Consider the following 15,608-nt stretch of genomic DNA (forward strand, 5'->3'; position numbering starts at 1 on the left):
CACAACAAATTGTAGTAGATGATGGGTTTCTTACCTTCGGCGACGAAGATTAAGACGGGGAGTCACGGAAGGCTACGGCAACGACGAGTGAGCTGCGAGACACAGAGAGCGCAACGAGTGAGCGACAAAGCGAGTCTGCGAGAGAGAGACGGAGAGAGAGAGAGAGAGAGAGAGAGAGAGAGAGAGAGAGAGAGAGAGAGAGAGAGAGAGAGAGAGGGTGATCGTGGGGGGGGGATTCTAAACAAAAAGGAAACGACACAATGTCACCATTGACGAAATGATGTCATTTCTTAATGGGTATATTTAAAAAAAAAAAAAACTAGGCATGAAACGACGTCGTTTCATGCCTGGGTTTTTTTATAAATATATATATATACTTATATATATATATTTTTATATATATAATATATATATAATAACGGGGCGGGGCAGGGTATTTACGGGGCGGGGGTTGCCCCTATCCCGCCATGGGGGTTGGATGCGGGAGGGGCCACCCACCCCCGCATCTGACGGACGGGGGGCTTCGCCCCGTTTACCCTGGGCGGAGTGAAAGCCAAGCGGGGCAGCGGGGGTGGGGCACCGCTACCCACCCCTACCGTGTATTCTTTCCTCCTTAGAACCATGAACCCACTTCATCCATATTCAAATCCACGCCACTGCATGCCATACGACCTCCATGTGCCGGTGGAGGAGCTCCAGGCGAGACCGACGCAACCCACTATAGTCGCACGTTAGGCCTCTAGACCACGCGAACCATCGCGTGTGACTTCAACATCAATACTTTCATTGATTTTTTGCGAACTGCAAACCACATGGTATGTGGTAGTGTAAAAATCTGTCTTTTATCCATTATCGTTTGAGATAGTGAATTTTGGTTTATTAATTTCTGATGTATCCATTATCGTTTGTGTTGTATTAATTTTTTAGGCTGGTGAACATTGGTTTACCCATTATCGTTTGTGTTGTATTAATTTCTTGGGGTAGAGAATGTCAATTTATTACTAGATGTTTAGAGACAAATTAATTTCTTGGGGAATTTTTTTAGATGATTTAATTGTGAGAATCTCCTGATAATTCCAAAAGGACATCCATATATGTAGATACTGAAAGTAAAAAGCATGCATAGAGCTTTATTTTGGGGAAAAGAATGAAGAATGTAGACTTAATTTTAATGAAAAAAATTATTACAAGGATCTTTCTATTTTTTTTTTTAAATAGTAGATAGAGCTTGTGGTGTTTGATTGTCCACATTATCCTTTTTAATTTTAATGAATTGTTTTGCTCATACTATTTTTTATTGATTGCATTATTTTATGTTGGGATACAAGATCTTATGTCGAGTTTGAATAGTGATAAAGTTGAGATATTAATGAGTAGAAACTGTCCACAAGTTGAAAATGAAAGTATTGATATTGAAATCGTGGAAGAGCAATATGATTTGAATGTGTGAGATGGAATGAATATGAAAGATCGTTTAGATCAAGTGAATTTGGAAGACAGAGTGAATGTGGGAGATGGAGATGGTGAAAGAGATAGAGTGAATGTGGAAGATGGAGATGGAGTCAATGTGATTTCCACTTCCATTAGTGGACTTTTTTAACCGTTCGTTGAGAAGGAATTTGATGAGGTAAAATACGCCCAAGCATTTTACAAGGCATATGCAAGACGAAGAGATTTTGCAATGAGGACCAACCATACTCGATTATCAAAAAGGATAGAAAACTAATTGGAGCAGATTATGTTTGCACAAAGGAAGGATTTAGGCGTGAAAGTCTCAAACAAAAGAACAAAAAATTTCTGAACCTGCTGAAATCAAGATTGGGTGTAAAGTAACGATGTGTATAAAAAAAGATGGTGAAAGGTGGACAGTATGTAAGTTCGTGCCTGAACACAATCATGAGCTACTCACACTGAGAAACACTAGTTTGCTCCGTAGATATAGAGGAGTGACATGTAAAAAAAAACTCATTCTCACTTTGAATGAGTCTGGTGCACTGACAACGAAGATAATGTCGATGTTAAACAAAGAATCAGGTGGTGATTTTAGCATTGACTGTATTGGTAAGGACATAAAAAATTATTTGGGAAATAAAATAAGAAAATTATTTGAAGAGAGAGATGCACAAAGGTTGTATGCCTACTTTCTTGATCGACAGTATAAAGATCTTGGGTTTGTGTACTCCATGCAGGTTGATAAGAATGAGTGTATGGGGAGTTATTTTTGGACAGATGCAAGATCAAGGTCTGCATATGAATATTTTGGAGATCTTGTCACATTTGATGCGACATACCTCACAAATATTTATAAGATGTCATTTGTGTCATTTTTATGAGTTCGAGGAGGAATGAAGTTCAAAACTGGTAAAGTATGGTTTAATAGGTAATAATTGGTTGCAAAATCTTTACAGCCAACAGGGTAAGTGGGTTCCGGTTTACTTGCGAACCATGTTTTGTGCTGATATGTCAACCATAGAAAGGTGCGAGTGCATAAATAAATTTTTTAAGGATTATGTTCATTTGAGTACAATGGTGAGTGACTTTGTGCATCAATACAATAAAGCTTTAGATGCAAGTTATTTCAAGGAGAAATGGAAGAATGTGAGAACGAAATCGACTAAAGCGATTTTGAAAACCTGTCACAAAATTGAAGAAGATGTGGTCAAAGTCTATACAAGGAAGTCTTTCATCATCTTTCAAGATGAGCTATTCAATTGCCAATGGTACAAAACAACCAAAGTTCAGAAAGAGAGTGAAAATAATATATATGGAGTGACACCTCATGACAAAGAAAAACCTATTTATTATGTTATTTTGGAGAGTGGAGAAGCGAAGGCAATATGTACATGTCATATGTTTGAGTTTTTGGGTTTTCTTTATAGGCATATCCTATGTGTCATTGCCAAATAAGAGAAGTTAGATATGTTGCCACATAACTATATTCTAGAGAGATGGACAATCAATGCTAAGAGTTGATGTATACTTGAAATACCAAATTTTCAAGGGCATGTAATGACACAAGAAGATCTGATCATGCGAAAAAGTAAGTTGATGATACTATTTTACGATATTGCAGAGCTTGGCTCGCAATCAAGTCAGAGAATGACCCACCTCTCTCAGGTCCACAAGGAGTTGCTTTTGATGAAAGATATTGTCGAGAAAAATATAGAAGGCAAAGACATGTCAATGAATGATTCCCATATGTTAAGATCACAAGTTATATCAAATTTCTTACAAACTTTACAGGATCCTCAACAACTGCCAACGAAAGAACGACCAAAAAGTTTGAGAGCAAAGAACCCAAAAGAGACTCAATCAGTGAAGAAAAGACGTTGTAGCGTTTGCAAGATTGAGGGTCATGCAAAGAACAACTGCCCTTCAATGAGGTATAGTACTTATTAGCGTTTTTACGTGTGTTTTAATCTAATAACTTCATTTTTTATGATTTATTGTCTTTTATGTAGGGATCTTGAAAATATAACTAACAACATATCACAAAGCATGGATCTTCAAAAAGAAACATGAGGTTGGTGTTTAAGTTGGCATTTAAAATATTATGTGTATGGAACGTGATGGTTTTGTTGTTTGCAAACTTATTTGATTTTTTTATGTTACAGTTAATGAGAGTGGAGATAAAGGCTTGTTAGAGTGCATTCAAAGGCTTATTTGGAGCTATTGAAGATCTGGACTTGTTTAAGGCTGTTTCAGGAATTTACGATATTTTGAACATTTGGAGTGAAACTTAATGTATTCAGACCTATGTTTTTGGCGTCATTGTATTTTGAATATATTTTTAGAGTGGCTCCATCTTTTTATGTTTGAGCTTGTAGCAATGATCATTATGTAAAGAAATGCATCTTTGTTCAGAAAATTATTTGAGTACTTGTGCAATATCCTGTTCAGAAAATGTAAAGAAATGCATCTTCACATACAAAATGTAATACAAAAGAGAAATGTAGTACATTGAGTCTTTCATTACATTTAAAAATTGTCTAAATACATTCCAAAAGTACTTCTTTGGAGAACTATAAAATGTAATTACGAACGGGCTAATAACCATGGGATCTTAGCATAACCCGACATACATGATTCTCGTTCAGATACAAAATAAGTACAACACAAACCACAACAATACAGAACCATAACAATAATAGAGTTTTTAATGTTCCCTTGTACTTCTTTTCCATAACTTTAAATTTAGCTTCTTCAGCCATTACACATTCTTGATTGATCTTGTCATTCCTTCAGCCAAAAAGCTTGCCAATATAGTAGCAGTGCTATATGGATTTGGCTGGTACATATCGTCAGGTCTACAAATATTGGAAAAATTTTGGAAGCATTGAAGCTACATATAATTGATGTGTTGTATTAGTACTTAGGAGGAAAATCTAATATTGACAGACAATCTTGGGCCAACTGAAAGCAAAATATAGGCTAACAAATGATTGATTAGTGGCCTCAAAATATAATATATATATATATATGTGTGTGTGTGTGTGTGTTATATATATATATATAGGTGTGGTAGAAAACCATGTATTAAATATAGTTAGAGGTGGTTAGGAACAAAAACTTATGGTAATTTTAGCAAAAGTTGACACTGGTTTATATAAAAGTGACACCTATCTATTTACATATATGACCAAGGCTCAATAACTGACATGCTAACATAAATGCTTTGAACATATTTCAAAAGGGGGAGAAAGAAACAATAAACTCTATGCACATGTGAATATGAACCCAAACATTAAACACTAGTAGTAATTGCCAGCTTAACCAATGAACTTGATTGGTAGCTACAAATTAGTTTATTAATGTTGGGTAACATTAAGCTTTTAATGGAGAAGAAACTTAATCAATGTATAAATGACATCATTAAAGGCCAGCAATTGAGGGCATGATGTTTGGAAAGCTCCTGGGACTTTCCATATGGAACTACATGTAAACCTCGGCACAGTCATTAAATCATGGTAAATAATCTGGAAAACAAATTGATCAATAATTCTAAACTGAATTCTCCTACCATCTAAGCTGTTAATTTGTTATCATTTTATGTAGCTAGTTAATTTTCTGCATAAAAGACCTTAATTCAGACATTTCTTTAAAAAGAAAAGAAAAAAAGACATAATTTCTCAGATGGTGACAAATGACAACAAATCAAAATGCACAGAATTTGGTATAGTCTATGTAGTAACAGAATTTGGTGTAGTCTATGTGACAATGTTCTAGCCCCCGTGTCCAAGTAAATATTGAGGCACTGAGTGAAGTTTGTTTGAATGTGATTTTAACTTGTGGCTCTTTGAAACCTTTCATCAAACAACTTTCATGCGTCTCTCATTTCCATTCTTGCAGCTGCTATTCACAATTCTACCGAATCCTTATTACATCACAATACTCACAGAATCAATTATAACAGGTTTCTATCAAAATCATAAACACAGTTTCAAACAAACAAGAACAAATTGTTGAACTGGATATTAGTTTTCCAAACACAGTTTCTACGACCCACTGCCATTAGTTTTACAACTGCCATTAGTTTTTTAACTGGAAACTCCACACCTGTAACTACGGCGACTTACAGTGGAAAGGAGGGAGGGAGAGAGAGAGAGAGAGAGAGAGAGAGAGAGAGAGAGAGAGAGGAGAGGGAGAGGGAGAGGGTGAAGGGATCGCGTGGACAGGAATCCAAGAAAGGGAGTGGGTTTCTGTCGATGAGGAATCCGAGATCGGGAGTGGGTTTCGGTTGACGAAGAATCCAAGATCAGCAATGGGGAACGGAGTCGACGATACCCCCTGCTCCTCGAAGGCTTTCTTGGGAGAGAGAGAGGGGGCCCCCGAGGGCGCGGGGGAGGAACACCGTAGTCGTACAAAAGAGGGAATTTTTTTTCAAATCCTATGCAGTGCGGTCTACCCGTGTTTTCATGTGGCTTCTATGTGGCATGTGGTCATTTGACTCCATTGATAAGAGAATAACGGATGTTCCTCTGGGAAGGTTTTCCCTCCTAGTATTTATCCATCGAAAAATTCTATTCTTAAGCCTCATACACCACACACCATCATTTTTATGATTTTTTTAATTTTATTTTCTTATTAAATATGTGGTATATGAATTATGAATAAAATAATTCAATTATTTTAAGAATAATAAAACTAAAAAAAAACTTTAAAAAAATAAAAAATAAATAAAAAAAATTATGGTGTGTGGTGTATGGGCTTATGAATAGCAATGCTCTTATCCATCAGGCTATGTAGATCATGCTGCGTCTTTTTTGTCATCTTGTTCTCCTGAGGTGTTTTATCCGCGCTAACGGTGTGAGCCTCCATTTCCACCTTGACGTGTCCTTTCCTGATAGCCCATTCTTTGCCTTAAGAACCTCATTCTCTTTTTGTAACGACTTGAGCTCGGTGGTGAGCCTCCTCACTACTTATTCCATTTTCGCAAGCTTTCCTTCCATGTTTCGCGATGTCTATTCCTGATCTCTAGTTGCCTGAGATCGAATGGTGGTGGACATGTGAAAATCATGCTGATTTCAAAATAGCTGGATCCCACAGATGACACCAACTATTAAGGATGTGTTTTACTATTACATACTCCTGATCTCTTGCAACCAAAGAGTAAGATAACTTGGGGGATTGAATGAGGCCCATCTGATGCCTAAGTCAATAACGATATCAATCTTTTTAGAGTCAATTATTTTAGAGAGCTTCGTTAGTGTACCTGGATCCTTTAAATAAAGAACTTGCCTTCTTAAGATTACTTGGACTAACTATCTTGCCCACCATTTGAAATTTGAATCCTAAGGCATTCGGGCTATCCACTCTTTTGAATGAGTGAATATCCTAATAGTCTCAGGATAAACAGACGGTCATTTCTATCTCTAATAATTTGACCTGAACTCTATTGGGCTAGAGGGGTTTGAGCCTTGAGTAACTTGTTAGTTTCCCATGACCCAAGCCCAAGGAAACACCCTGCGAGTTCTTATGGTGGTATTAAAATCCTTCCAAGCCTCATCGACCATCTTTTCTAAGGTGGATAAATCCATCCTATAAAATGTGGTTAGCAAAAAATTGTCAAGAGATGATCCATGTGACACCCCCTAGTAGCGAAGTGATGTTTTCTTGTTTGATTTTATTATTTTATTACTTATCATTTGTAATATTTAATTTTTTTTATTTTAAATATAAATAATGATATTAGAAATAGAAATGTTCTAACTATTGATTTTGTATAATTGAAAATGAAAATTTATTTGAATATTTAAAAACAAGTAAAATAATAGATAATGATGATAAAGGAAAATGGAAGGGTAATCGTGTACTTTAGTAAACCTTGCAATCCGTTATCTAGTAGCTCAAAACTGAAACTGTTATCCTCTTTTTCAGTCCAGACAGAAGAAAAGGCTCCCTTTTTTCAGGTCACCTTTCTTTCTTATGTCTTAGAAACAGGAAAATTAGAGGTGGGTTCCTGGATTTATATGCAATCGCTCGGTTGGTACGTAATCTGCACTCTTTGTTGCTGTACTTTCTTCGGTTCTTCGTAATGCCTTACATAGAGAACCTTTGGTCGGTGTTGGTCTTGAACCATGAGCGCAACATTGGAGCTTAAAGAATCTCCTCCAAAAAAGAATGATGTTTTTTCATGAGTGGGTTGGGAATGAGGGTTTCGCTTGTCTTATGAGCACAACGGGGATTGCCTTATTGCTTTTCTTGAGAAACTGAAAAATGTGGGCTTATATTCATGTTCTTAATGAGCTCTTCGATGGTCTTATGCCACAACTTGATTTGTGCTAACCGCGGAGTGCGTCGGGAATCGTTTTCTTTACACGACTCATCGAATTTTGTGGCTCAGCTGGGTGGGAAGCGAAGGTGGGTTAGAGGGCTTATTCCGAATGCCAAGAAGAATAGCCGCCTTTCAAGGGAAAGGAGATGGTGGCAGAAGTTCTTTTTTGATGACGATGGCAATTGGCTTGGTTTGAAGGATGATGACATGCTAGAGGACGTATTGGAGGGCTCGAGTGATGAAGATTTGTCGGAACGAGACAAGTTTGAGGCGTGGAAGAGAAGGGCCGAAACGATCATAGAGTTGAGGGAAGCACAAGAGGATATAATGAACGAGGAGAACCGGGGGTGGGAAGATTGGCTTGTGGATGGGACAAATCATGTTAACGGCTCTTCTTGGAATCGAGATTGGGATAATGGAGTTGGGGAGTCGAGAGAAGATGTGCTGGGTGACTCCAGGGAGATGGCCTCAGAAAGGGGGTTGGTTGACTCTGTCAGGAATTTGGTTCTTGGAAGGGAAGATGATGATATGCTCTATGAAGATCGTGTATTTCAGTATGCCTCACTGAATTCGGTAAGTACATGTAGGAAACTTTGCAGCTATATGTTATAATTGTTAAATCAGTTTAATACTTTCATATACAGTGCCAGTCTATGTGACTATGCACTTATTTGATTGTTTTTGGGTTTCTAGTAGATACATTCTTAATGCCTAGAGAATACCTGTTACATTTCAACTTGCTGAGATGTCAAATGGATGACATCCTGCCAATGCAACGTGATTCTTTCTGCAGGTCTTGAAATCTCTCATGCAAATCAACCAATCAATAACTGAATACACATTGAACACAAAAATACCTTGAATTTGCTTGATTGAATGAGGTCTTTCTATGTGCATCCATCACATTCTCGGCAGTGAAATGCACTTTGAGAGCTCATAATACCTACAACCTAAGAGTACAAATCTTGGGGAAAAAAAGCTGAGAGAGAGAGAGAGAGAGAGAGGAGAGAGAGGGTCTTTCTATGTGCATTCATCGCATTCTCGACTGTGAAATGCACTTCGAGAGCTCATAATACCTACAACCTAAGAGTACAAATCTTGGGAAAAAAAGCAAAGAGAGAGAGAGAGAGAGAGAGAGGGAGAGAGGGAGGGAGGGAGGGACTTCTATGCTGATCGAGGCTTTATTGCAATCAAGATGGAGCAAAGGACAACACTATGATTATATCTCTGTACATATATTTTCATTTTATTTTATCTACTGCAATAGCAGTTGCATGCTTGTGACTTCAAGCTTCAAATCAATTGTGCTGGGGCATTGTTCTTGGTTTCCAAGTGGTACTTACTAAAAAATACAACCACGGGAGGTTATCCTTGTAGGCGTGTGCAGTTTACTGTCGCTTATATTCATAATTTGACGAGGCTTCCTACCAAATACTTGTGGTAAGCTAATGGTAACATTACAAACTTCTATAAGCTAACTGTTCCCTAAAATTAAATTTGGAAGATTTTCATAATATTTACAAGTTCCCCTGAAAAATAGAAATAAATCACTAGGAAGTTTCCAAATGATGTCATAAGCTTTGTTGTTCTGTCTACATCTGTTATAGTGGTTCGTACAACATCAACAAATGCCTCCTAGAGAGTGTGAGTAAATGAAGTTGGAAATGAAAACAATTACATAAGGAAGTTACTTTTTTTTCTTTTTTTAAAGTGGGCTACTGAATCAGCAAAGAGTTTTTTTAAATAGTTTTTTTTTTTTTTTTTCTCTCTTTTCCCTTTCTTTGTTTGGGGGTGGGGGGAAGGGGTCTGGAGTGATGAAGAGAATTTGGGGAAGAGGGAATTGTTCAATGCTCTTGCTCATTCTGACTATGGTTAACTTATTCTCTCATGGACTAGTTATTTAAGTAAGGGGAATTTGTGAACTTTCTTTATTAACATAAATTCTTTCAATTTGATCGTCCCCGGTTTTGGGGTTTCAGATATCTGTGGAGTATCTGATGCTTGAGTGTTCTGTAATGGGTATAAAATCATTGGGATGGACACGTAATCAATTTTGAAAGGGGAGGAACATATTTAAGAACTTCACATCCAATCCTCATTTTGGATTTCAGATGTTGGAAAATTCCAATATGAATGCCGGTCTTTCAAGATCGTTATTGTTGTAGTCTAATTGAGGAAATCTCTGCTCCAAAAGCTTTAATTAAGCAGTTTGGTATTTTGTGTTGCTTATGTCCGCTAGAGAGTTTAACAATTTGGATAATTGAATATTGACAACTACTTATGAAAAGATTTTTTTGACAATTATATAGAATCATATTTCTTCCTTTGTGACAACATGCAGAATTACCAGGGATAAAATTAATTTAATTATTTACTTATAAAAAATGAATCCATCTATTTCATGCTCAGTCAGCCCTGTAATGGTCCCTACAGCAATTTGGATAATTTGATGGCTTATATTGGTTTTTTTATCAGTACATAGGAACTGTATTAAAACAGGCGAAGAGTACATAGGATTGTTAAACACGACTTGCTATTTTAATCCTTATTCATCCTTGTTACAGGCTAAATTTTTGGCTGTGTTGATACTTATACCCTGGGCCTTGGATTTTGTGGTGCACGACTATGTTCTCATGCCTTTTCTGGACAGGTAAGTTCTAGGCGCAATGATTTTAGCTTGGGTATTTGCCTTTAATGGTTAAAAAAATATGATTACTACAATTTTTTTTTTTTGCATAATTCTGTGTTTCAACATTAATTTTCTTTCTTTCTTCTTTCTTTATGTCGTTTTTTAACATTTCTTCTTTGCTTGTATTATAAAAGGCCACCCCATGGTGGCTTGCATAGGGTCACCTCCAGGGTGGCTTCTTTATTTGACGATTTGTTATATTTTTCAAATACAATCTGTATGCTATTATAAACAAATTTATTCACTTTTTTAAAATGTTAATGTAGTTTTTTTAAATAAAATCCTCATGTGGCAGTTCCATAGATTGTTATTTGATAAGATAAAATTTTATTAAAACAAGTAAAGAGGCATTGCCCAAGTACATAGGTAGTATACAAAAGAGAATCCTATTTTAAGTTTGGAATTAGAAGTGATACATGAAATTCATGAAGACTATTGATGGTTGCTCTCAAGTGGATGCGGTTTGGATTAGGTTATTCTCATGTAGACTCCCTATGTACTTGGGCTTTGCCTACTTTGATGAATAAAATTTCTTGATTATCTATATAAAAAAAAAAGGATGCGGTTTGGAAGATGGTTCCTGTGTGTCTTATGTGGTTTATTTAGATGGAAAGGAATGAGTGGTGTTTCAATGATAAGGAGCGTACTTTGGAGGAACTTCGGAAATTTTTTGTGCACTCTTTATTTCTTTGGTTTTCTGCTTTAGTGATTAATGGAGCTTATGCTCATGATTTTCTGCTTCTTAAAATGTATTTAGGTGTTCACTTTTGTATACTTCCTGTGTACATGGGCCTTGCCTATTTCATTCATATTAATAAAATTCCCTTTCTTACTTATAAAAAAAAAAAAGATCATGAAGACTAGATCCATTGAGTACAATGATAGAAGCCCAAAGAAACAAGGTATGAGAAAAGAAACTTCTAAGCTCATCAAAAGAGCGCTCCCTATCATCAAAGCTCCAATCATTCATTTCAAACCAAATGCACCACATGAGGCGTAAAAGAGTCATTCTCCATATAGCCGGAAAATGTAGGTTACCCTGAAGGCCTTTCCAACATGCAAAAAGACTGACCACCCTCCTAGGCATCACCCATCTGAGTTCAGTCCTGCTAAAAATCTCATCCCATAGCCCCCTTGCCACTTCATAGTGAAGTAATAAATGATCACAAATTGCCATGTGTCTTCGGCTAACATTGATGGACATAAAAATTAACTTAGGGACCTCTTCTTAATTAACTCATACCACTAGAGATTATTTCTAAAAGAAGTGGTATAGGGGTTGAATCCTAAATATCCCTATAGCATGGTAGGTGTTTGACCAAAATTCGCTTTTATTTTTTTGATCGGTAAATACGAATATTTTATTAAAGAAAGGCACAGCCAAGTACACGGGACGTATACAAGAGCAACACCTAGATGTGGGTGTCTAAAGATATAAGGAAGTCATGTATGCTCATGCCTTTAAAGTCTATTACAATCGACCAATGGAATAAAGTTTGAAGGAAAAAGGTTCTAAGCTCGTCCATTGTCAGTTCATGATCCTCAAAGTTGTAACCATTCCTCTCCATCCAAATGCACCACCATAGATAGATTGGAATCATCTTCCACATAGCTGCAATTTGAGAATTACCTCGGAGGCCTTGCCGCTGGCCAAAAATTCAACAACCCTTCTTGGCATCACCCAAAGGAGCCCCGCTCTAGCAAAGATATCATTCCACAAACTCATAGCCACGTCACAATGCAATAATAGGTGATCCACAGACCCCCCACTCTTCTTGCACTTATAACCAATGTTTTGAATACCGTACCGGACGTCGTACCGGTCAAGGCACTGGAACGAAATATTTCGATACCGGTACCGTTTCGAAATAGCGTTTCGGGATAACGTTTCGGGATAGTCGATATATAAAAATTATATTTCAAAATAATAGTCTATATATAAATAAATTATATATAAATACATATATATATAAATTATAAATAGTCTAGTTTAAATTAGGGGTTAAAAAATAAATTTTTAGTTTGAAAAAACGAAAAAAAAAAACATACAGGCCGAAATATCGGCCGGTACCGGCCGAAATATAGGCCGGTACAGGCCGAAATTTAGTCCGAAATGGCCGGTATTTTAACCGGTACGGAACAGATATCATACCTGTACCGGCCGGACGGCCGAAACGAAAAATTTTGGCCGTACCGGCCGGTACGGTACGAAATTTAAAACACTGCTTATAACACCAATCCAATACAATGAGTCGGCGTTTTCTTAGATTATCTAAGGTGAGAATCTTCCCTAGTGAAGCTGTCCATACAAAAAAAAAAAAAGCTTTTAGAGGGGCCTTAGTCTTCCAAATGTTCTTCCATGTGAATGCTCTTGTAGCATGTTTCATTAAGGGACATATAGTACGACAGGACGGTAAATCTTCCCTTCTTGGACGATGACCACAACATTGTATCAGCTCCTCCATTCACTCTATAGTTATACACAAGATGGAATAAATCTACAAATGTGTCAATTTCCTAGTCTTGTGCAGCTCTAATGAAAATGATATTCCATTGAGGAGAGCCACTAGATTGATCCATGAGTTCTGCGATTGTAGCCCCTTGTCGTCGTGCAATGCTGTATAAAGTTGGGTAGGCTTCCTTAAGAATTCGGTCTCCACACCAAAGGTCATTCCAGAATTTAATTATGGATCCATCCCCAGCTGCAAAGTGTGTATATTGCTAAAAGTTGGTCCAACCTCTTCTTATGTTTTTCCAAAGCCCCACCCCATGTGGTCCGCTCACCTCGTTCGAGCACCCTCCTCCCCACAATCTACCATACTTTAGCTCTATGATACCTCTCCACAACGCTCCCCTTTCATTGTGATATCTCCACAACCATTTACCCAATAAAGCTTTATTGAAAAACAGTAAGTTCCGAATTCCCAGCCTGCCTTCACGTATTGGGGTACAAACTGTATCCCAATTCACCAAGTGAAACTTGAATTCTTCATCTATTCCCCCCTAATAGGACATCTCGTTGTAAAATCTTTAGCCAGTAAGCCACCTTGCATGGTATTGGAAATAGAGATAAAAAATTTGTAGGCAAGTTGGATAGAGTACTTTTTATCAACGTAACTCTACCACATTTAGACAAATAAATCCTCTTCCAACTCGCCAGCTTCCGTTCCATTTTTTCCAACACCCTATCCTAGATAGACTGCGATTTAAAGGAAGCACCCAAGGGAAGACCAAGATACTTCATTGGCAAGGTGGAGACTTTGCACCCCAGAATATTGGCATAGCTCAAGACATTGGGAACATTTCCAACTGGAACTAATTCTGACTTGGCGAGGTTCACTTTCAATCCCGATACCACTTCAAAAAAAAGTAGTAAAGCCCACAAAGCTTGAATATGATTGTGATTAGCACAATAGAATGTAAGAGTATCATTTGCAAATAAGAGGTGGGTCATCTCCAGTGTGCCGATTCTTGCATCCCCTACATCTCAAGAGCACCATCTTGCTCCAATTCCACACCTCTCAAGCATATGTAACAAAAAGTTCTAGTTTACTCGATTATAAGCCTTCTCCATGTCAATTTTGCATAGTAACCCTGGAGCGCCTTACTTGAAACGACTATCCAAACATTTATTGACAATGAGAACAGAGTCAAGAATTTTTCATCCTCATATGAAGGCATTATGGGGCTTGGAAATGATATTTTCCAATACCGTACTCAATCTATTAGCCAATACCTTTGAAAGGATTTTGTACATTCCGCTCACCAAGCTTATCGGGCGATAATCCTTAATCTCTACCACCCCTAGCTTCTTTGGAATAAGAGTAATGAAAGTAGCATTAAGACTTTTTTCAAAACTACCTTGTTCATGAACTCGTGGAATAAGCTCATGATGTCATCTTTAACTACTTCCCAACATGCCTTAAAAAAAGCCGTAGTGAACCCATCTGGACCTGGAGTTTTATCACTTGCCATACTTCACACTACCTTGCAAATCTCCACCTCCTCAAATGGCCTCCCTAGCCAACTTACTTCTTGATGATCAATTGACTAAAAAATAAGGCCATCCAAACATGGTCTCCAAGAAAATTGTTCATAGAAGTTAGTAATATGGTCCGTAATCTCAAACAAGTTTGAAGTAGTCCTTCCATTTACTAATGGTGACTCAATGACATTGACATTGTGTCTTCTATGCAATTAGCCATGTGATGAAAGAACTTGGTGCTTTTATCCCCTTCTTTTAGCCATAAAGCCCTCAATTTTTGTCTCCAAGATATCTCTTCCATTAATGCCATCCTTTCAATATATTATGATACTTGCTTTTTGTGAGTCTTTTATTCTTCTGAGAAACCCCTCTCCTCCTCCTCTTCATCTAAACCATGTAGTTCATTGAAAAGGGTCTTTTTTTGGTGTTCCACATTCCCAAATATCTGCTCATTCCACTTCTTCAGATCTTCCTTCTTCTTTGAGAGCCTTCAGCTTATATGCCAACACGTAACTAGGATTGCCCTGTATAAGATAGGATGACCACCATGTGAAAGTGCCACTAACTAGAGGGATGTCCATAAGATCTTGTTCGTACGTAAAGTTAGAAAAATCTGTCATTGCTGAACTGCAGCTAAGACCTCCTACTCATTTGCTTGGGAAGCGTGTGACGTTAAAATTGCCCCCAATGCACCAAGGAAAACTCTATAAGCTACAAAGAGCAGCCAATTCATCCCACAAGCCTCTTCTCGCGGTATTAGAGTTAGGACCATAAACACAAGCAAAAGACCATTGAAAGCTATCTTCCACATTCTTGAAAGAAACAGCCACTGTATATTCCCCCATACACTCATCTGTCTTTTCCACCACCCTTTTATCCCACATTACCAATATGCCTCCCGAAGCCCCCCTTAGATGGCAAATACGACCATCCATTTTTGTCTCTTGTAAGCATACAACATCCACTTTCCAGCCACGAAGCTTATTTTTTATTTCAGTACGTTTCTCTAGTTCGTTCAGCCCCCTAACTTCCACGTGACTATTTTGAGCTTCATAAAACCACCAAATTTGCCCTACCCTTCGTCCCACCATGACTCGCACTTCCTTCGTAGTTTATCGAACAAGTAAGTCACTTTAATTCCCTTCCCCTTTTCTTGGCCG

General features: G+C 37.5%; 1 protein-coding gene across 4 annotated transcripts in view; it reads left to right on the plus strand.

Moving 5' to 3' along the window:
* Positions 1 to 7,355: 7,355 nt before the first annotated feature.
* Positions 7,356 to 15,608, plus strand: part of LOC109000959 (chloroplast envelope membrane protein) — a 32,071-nt gene continuing 23,818 nt past the window's right edge. For 2 of the 4 annotated variants that reach the window (XR_001997809.2, XM_018978042.2), the window contains exons 1-2: positions 7,357 to 8,347; positions 10,339 to 10,424. Coding sequence is in view for 3 of the 4 variants with exons in the window: in XM_018978042.2 (XP_018833587.1) it covers positions 7,733 to 8,347; positions 10,339 to 10,424 (701 nt within the window). In the remaining variant the exon portion in view is untranslated. Of the gene's footprint in view, positions 8,348 to 10,338; positions 10,425 to 15,608 lie in introns of all 4 variants that reach the window. The other 2 variants (XM_018978041.2, XM_018978040.2) reach the window with 2 other exon arrangements.

This window comes from Juglans regia, chromosome 8 (genome assembly GCF_001411555.2).
Source record: "Juglans regia cultivar Chandler chromosome 8, Walnut 2.0, whole genome shotgun sequence".
In the NCBI taxonomy this organism is placed as follows: Eukaryota; Viridiplantae; Streptophyta; class Magnoliopsida; order Fagales; family Juglandaceae; genus Juglans; species Juglans regia.